Source organism: Sprattus sprattus (assembly GCF_963457725.1).
Source record: "Sprattus sprattus genome assembly, chromosome: 4".
NCBI classification, from domain to species: domain Eukaryota; kingdom Metazoa; phylum Chordata; class Actinopteri; order Clupeiformes; family Clupeidae; genus Sprattus; species Sprattus sprattus.
In genome coordinates, this window is record NC_137923.1 from 20,040,300 (window position 1) to 20,047,199 (window position 6,900).

At 45.7% G+C, this 6,900-nt stretch overlaps 1 protein-coding gene across 1 annotated transcript in view; it reads right to left on the reverse strand.

The window, feature by feature from the left end:
- kcnab1b (potassium voltage-gated channel subfamily A regulatory beta subunit 1b) overlaps positions 1 to 4,539 on the reverse strand; it is a gene marked incomplete at both ends in the record, with an annotated part of 29,387 nt that extends 24,848 nt beyond the window's left edge. Inside the window, one exon of the mRNA XM_080836225.1 lies at positions 4,319 to 4,539. Coding sequence (XP_080692351.1) covers positions 4,319 to 4,539 — 221 coding nt within the window. The remainder of the gene's footprint in view (positions 1 to 4,318) is intronic.
- Between the last annotated feature and the right edge of the window lie 2,361 nt (positions 4,540 to 6,900).

Genomic DNA, 6,900 nt, shown 5'->3' on the forward strand with positions numbered 1-6,900 from the left:
GCTTCAGTTTGCATTTCCAGTGTAATGGTAACGGGAGCCTACAGATGATTTTGTATCTGCATTCCATCCTGGATCCGGCCCTGACCTGACACAGACATGCCAGAGCTGTGCCATGTTATGGCCAGATTTGGCTAAGGGTAAGCTGTGGTTTTGGAGCGAGAGATGGAAGACCAGCTGTGAGAAGTGTGTTCAGGCTGCACGTGACTTAAGGGGACGGTCAAGGAGAGGATTCATCTCTTTTCAGAGGACTTATTAGAACCACAAACCCAGTGACACACTGGGCTTCATCCATTGGAAACAAAACAAAATGAAACAAAGCGAAACAAAACAAAACTAAATTAAATGAAAGGGCTTACATAAACCGTGATTAAGCACCATTACTGTCAAGGAGACATGCCTTTATGTCTTTTCATCCAATGACACCCTCACAATCTGCAGCCTTCTACACTCTTAGAGTCAGACCATCTGCGCAACAAAAAAAAAAGATTGCACGCACACACATATAACACAACACATATTAGTCTAATACCAACACACCACACACAGCCACACACACACACAAAGAAACACACATTTTTAAAATATGCACATACACACACACACACACACACACACACACACACATTTATACATACACTCTCTCTCTGTCTCTTTCTCACACACACACACACACACATACACTCTTAAGCATAAATGCCTGTGGGCTTGTGATAGGCCACTGTCCAAGTAGACAGCAGAAGCCCAGGAGGCTGCCCATCTGCACTGCACCATTGGGCAGTCAGGCAGGCAGAACACTCCGCAAAAACCCCAGACACAAATACACAAAGCAGCACTGCAGAGCCAGAGCCAGAGCCAGAGCCAGAGCCAGAGCCAAAGCCAGAACCAGAACCAGAGCAGGTTATCGAACAAAGGGGAGGAAGAGGAGGAGGGTACGTTGCCAGATAGTGATCGACTCTAGACCAGGAGCGGTGGAACAGCTCTAGAGAAACTCTTTTAAGTTGGGTCGAGTTGCATATTCAGTCAGTCAGTATGATTGCTCAAGCGACAAAGACAAGACCCGCTTTGTGTAAACCTAGAGCAAACCTGAAGTTCATCCACCTGCAGCAGTTCCTGCTCTCAGTTTGCTGCAGCTCACTGCAGCAAACCGCTCACTTATCACCAATGACAAGAACAAAACTGCTGTAAGATTCAAGACAAATGTACTTGTTTTTAGTCTGGCGGCCACACTAGTTTTAAGATATTTAGATAGATATTTTAATTGAAATCAAATTTTGGCAGATCATTTTGCTTATTTAAATTAATACATCCCCCATTTTATACTCTTTTTCTTGTTTTTGAAAGCTGAAACTTTGCAGTGTTGTATTAAGGCAAAAACAACTGATGGTGCCTACAGGTTCAACAGAAGCCTATGATCCTACCAATCACCTGGCTTTCATACCCCAAGAATATGGTGAATTGCCTGTGCAGATTGTATATTCAAAAAATATGTAGCTTAGTGAAGAGGAGAGAGAAGAAGAAAAGAAGAAGAAGAGGAGAGAGAGAGAAAGAGCCCATAAGAAATGGGCTTCTTTTCTCCCCGTCAAGGACATCAAAGGCTTCTTAAAACTAAGACTTAGACGGCAAACCTTCCTTCCCTTTTAAACAGAGAGATCGTTCCACTGATTATAAAACCCATAGTAGCCTGGTACCCAAGCAGAGATAAGAGCAGAAGAAGATTGGGAGAGAGATTTCCTGGCACTGTTACATGCTGGATGATTTCATGCTTGGCTCGACAGGAGATTATAGAGGACGATGCGTACAGTACATACAAAGACCCATGCTGTTTGTCACTCCTCCAAGTAAAGTGAGGAGAACGGGAGAAGAAAGCATATGGTGTTTATCTGTTACACTTAAGTGGGGATGTAGCAGGGTGGAGGGGAGCGGAGGGTGCTGGGAGACTCAGGCAGACCCAGCACTGCAGAGGGGCTATTGAGCAAGTATAGATATTATTTAAGATTTGAAGTGTTAAGATTTTCCAGGGGGCATAACATTTCTATTGTGAGATGTACGATCTCATGACTTCACATGATTGGCCTGTGTATCAAATGCATCAATCGTTAAAAAAGCAGGCATACAGAAAAGCCTAGTATTCAGTATTCACAGTTTGGTTTGACTGTAGCTGTACAGCAGAGTGTTAGAGTTAAACCCTTTATGCTCAAATGTTTTAAGAATACCTCATTCAATTCATCTGAATAAAGGCTGTGGTGTTTAAAGGAACATAATTAATAATCTATTATACTTTTCACTACTTTTGATAACATTATCATTTCAGATGGCTTATATCTTTACACAACATATGCATACTCCATCTCTTTATCAAATACACAAACCCACACACACACACACACACAGACACAAATACACGCAATCTCCACTTCTGCACCCGACATGCACTATAAGTAAGAGTAGACAAGAGGGATGTGGAGGACCCTCTATAATAAGACCAGGCATTAGACTCGAACCAGCGGCTACTTTCTGTCAGTGTAATTACAGTCCATGAAAATGTCACCGCGGCTGACACAAGACATTTCTCGCAGAGATTTTCCTGAAGGCCGTCTTTCCTTTTTACTAAACAGACAGAAAAACAACTCCAGTCTACTCACCATTTATGTCCTTGAGCAAGGCACTGACTGGAAGGGGATCATTTGCATGTTTAAGTGTCCCTTTTGTCTTACTCTGAAATGGATTTGTCTGTTATCATCTTTATGAAGCTTGACTAGCCCTGGTGGGAAAGCATATAAGTTCCTTTCTTAATGTAGGCTACTTGTTCATGAGTCAGCAGTACAAACACCTGTCGGTTACATTCATCAGTGCTGTAAAAACGGGATCTTCTACAGGTATGGCAGACTCTTCCCAAATAGGTATTTTCCAAACTCGGCTATTCAACAACTTTCGAACTAGACTTATAGTTTTCATATTAAGTCATGTCAAAACGGTTGTTACATGGTGTGAAGTGAACACCCTAAGTCAACAGCTACATCAAACTTGCGCCATGCTATTTTTCCAAATCGCTACATTTTTATGTTGTTATGGAAACTGTTGTCAATTTAAGGTGATGTTTTGCCTCTCCTCGACAGATTGCCTGGATGCAATTAATTATTTCTTACATTAAAATCATTAGTTCACTCCTCGCCTCCGCCTGGCCTCCGCAGTTACCGTGCAAAGCGCCAATGCGTTTGCACAGACAGTCTGTTTTTCTCTACTGGAAACTTTCCTGAATTTTCAGTATCTTTCAATTACTTTTACTGAATTCTCAAAAGTCTAAGAATTCAACGCCCCGGTGGTAATCTTAGCTGGTCCAGACTAGTAACAAAGACGCAGGTTCCCTTTTGCATTCATGTTACTGAGCGCTAGCGCCACACTGTGGCCATACCCACACCACCTTCAATTTCATGAATATTTGGTGATTTGACTGTGGAAATGGTTTCGTAATCTTCCATTAATCTCCTGAAAATGAGGAGGTTGTTGCCCTCTCCGTCTACACGACACATGGCTAACCAACTGCAATGCACTCTTAAAGGGAAACCCCCCTTAACTTCACAATGCAGACTGTACACACCACATGCTAAAGTAATCCAAGTAGACCAGGGGTGTCAAACTCAAATACACAGAGGGCCGAAATAAAAAAAATGGGTCAAAGTCGAGGGCCGGACAGTGGGGCAAGCGCTTGCGCTTGCGGGCCTTAATTGACATATGCTACCAACTCTCAGCTCTGATAGATAGATTAATAGGAGATGGATTGATACTTTATTAATCCTTAGGGAAAATTAGGGGAGCCAAATGAAATTTCACCGTTGCTCATTCAAATCAATGGAACTTTTTGCAACATTCTGAGGAGCTGGCGGGCCAGATGAAATGGCTTGTCAGGCCTTGAGTTTGACACATGTGAAGTAGACACAGAGAATTCCCAAACACACTAAACTACAAAGACATATACACTAGTAGAGTTCCCATCCAAGATCCAACAGCCACACACACACACACACAGCTTTATAACCCACAGTGTCAATCGTCAAATATAAAGACAATTCCTGTAACCCTACACCAAGTTCACAAAACTAAAAGCACAATGTCTGCCCTGCTAGTCCCACACAAACACAAACACACACACACACACAACACACACACAAACACACACACACACACACACACACACACACACACACACACACACACACACACACACACACACAGCTTTATGTATATTTGTCTGCTCTTCTTACAATTTTTCAATTCAGTTTGCCACTGGCCCCATGCCTGTGCCCATTAGTTGACATACCGGTACTTCATGCCTGTAATCTTGCCCGTGGACTCCTTGAGGTCCTTGTGTCGATGGGCGAAGGAGCCCAGGCTGCGGGCGATGAGCGCCACGGTGCGGAAGCGGGCGCGGGCGGCGCTGGCGCTGGTGTTGGGGCTGGTGGCATTCTGCTTGCTGTGGCTGTCCCCATTGCGGGGTGCCCTGAGGCCTCCTTGGTCGCTGCAGGCAAAGGACACCTGCATGCCCGCCGGGGGTTAGCTTCTCTGTGAGGGCACCGGATAGAAAGAGATAAAAGAGGGACAAAGGGTGAGAGATAAAGGAGGGACTCCTCACTGCAGGGTTGCTGCTGCTGCTTCTGTCACTGTTCTTGCTCTGCAGCGGCTGGAGTTAGAGAAGGGGTGTGCAGCAGGGAGAGACCTGTGTGAGTGGAGGGAGAGACAGAGAGAAAAGAGCACCGCTTGAAGGTGACTCTTCTTCTACTTCTTCTTCCTCTTCTTCTTCTCCTTCTCTGGCACTCTGTGTGCGGTTCTCTGCAAGAAAGTCAGTGTGAGGTCACGGAGATGAGAGAAGGAGTCTCTCTCTCTCCCGCTTTCTCTTCCTCTTTGTGTCTTTCTCTCTTCCTTTCTCAATTACTCTCTCGTTTCAAGTCTTAGTCTTTCTCTCTGTCTTACTCCTTGTTCAATCTCTCTCTCTCTCTTCCAAGTCATTCTTTTGCTCTTTCTCTCTGGTCTTGGCACTGCCTCCTGTTGTGTGCCTCTGATCTATGCAGCAGGATGCTTATGTGGTCTTTTTCCTCTCTCTGTTATTCTGCCCCAATTCTTCACATGTACCTCTCTCTACCTCTCTCAGTGTCAGCACTTGTTTTCCTCTCCCCCTTTATCTCTCTTCCCCCTCTGCTCTTTTTTGCCCTGCGGTGTAGCCCTGCTGTGACTCTGGGGTGGTGGTGGTGATGGGGTCTTTCTTCGTTCCAACGGGTCGCAGCTGCGGTGGAGACCTCTGGTCAAAAGAGCAACGCAGAGACCCTCTTACTCGCATCCTAAACCCAAATACCACACAAACACTCACACACTTGCACTGAGAGACATATATTGGGAAAAAAAGCCAAACTTACTTGCGCTTGAAAGAGCAAAAGGTGGCAGAGCCTCTCCCTCTGAGCGCTTCTCAATCCCAAAACTTCAGGCAAGGACAGAACCCAATGCTGCGAGCTGGTGTTCCACCACCAAGGACAGAACGAAGTGTGTTGTCCTATATTGTGAATCTTGCAGTGGAACAGTGTCCTAAACAGGGCTAATCCTGTGCCAGGGAGTCTTCAGTTTAGGGCAAGGAGGAGAAACAGCTTGTGCTGTGGCTGTGGCAGCCCATGCAGGGTTCCGCTTCTGATGTCGCTTGCTCCAAACGAGAACAGACAGGCAGAGAGGAGAGGAGGACGCATGATCCTCCACCACTGGACTCGCGCCTGAAACCGGAGGGGGAAAAGGCAAACAATGAGGGAAGAGAAGAGAAGCAGAGGAGAGAAGAGAAGAGAGAGCGAGAGAGAAGCCCAGGATACCAGCGTGGCAAGTCAGAGAGTGTGCCGGAGTGAGTGTGTGTTTGAAGGAGAGGGAGAGAGCCGGGAGGGAGTGGGAGAGCAAGAGAGAGAGAGAGAGCGAGTATAGAGAAAGAGAATCAGAGAGAGGGGGGGGGGGGGGGGGGGAGAGAGAGAGAACAAGTCTGAAAAGCAAACAGAGAGAAGCTGCAGACTGGCTAAGATAGCTGCAATTTTTTTATCCAGCACCTAAGCTTTCAGGGAGAGGAGAATCCATCTGGATGGATAAGAGGCAAGGGGGCAAGAATCTGCATAACACTGTGTGTGTGTGTGTGTGTGTGTGTGTGTGTGTGTGTGTGTGTGTGATAGAGCTGGTGATGACAGCTAGAAATATGCTTCTCTTCTTGACTGGCTTTAATCTCATTGAGATGGGAATGCCTGTGTGTGTGGGTAATAAAATAGCTAATAGCTAATAGCTGGGGATGTCAGATAGAAATGTGCTTTTGTTGTTGAATCTCTAGAAATGGGCATCCATTTGTGAATTAATGTGTGTGTATGTTCTGTCAAAGCTGGACGTGTCTCAGTGTCTCGCCATCACAGTTTTTCTGACCTTGTTGTGTTGCTTGTTACTTAGCCAAATCTACAGGTTCACTCTAGCTTCCCAACGTTTAACAAAACTGTGTGTGTGTGTGTGTGTGTGTGTGTGTGTGTGTGTGTGTGTGTGTGTGTGTGTGTGTGTGTGTGTCTGTGTGTGTGTGTGTGTGTGTGTGTGTCTGTGTGTGTGTTTGAGTGTCTGTGTGTGTCTGTGTGTTTGTGTGAGTGTGTTTGTGTGGCTGTGTGCGTGTCAATGTATATGCGTGAGGTTCTGTGCATATTTATGTGTATGCATGTGTCTGTGGGTGTGTGCCTAGGCTAGCTGTAGGCAACACTCATACCCCGTCTCCCCACTATGATAAATCCTCTTCCCCCATTCTGTGTGAGCTCAGCTGCTTTGACAGGTTTTAAAAGCCCCTCATTAAGCATGAGCCGCTGCTCCTCTACTGCCATTCATCTGGCTCATGCCACGCACCAGGAGACT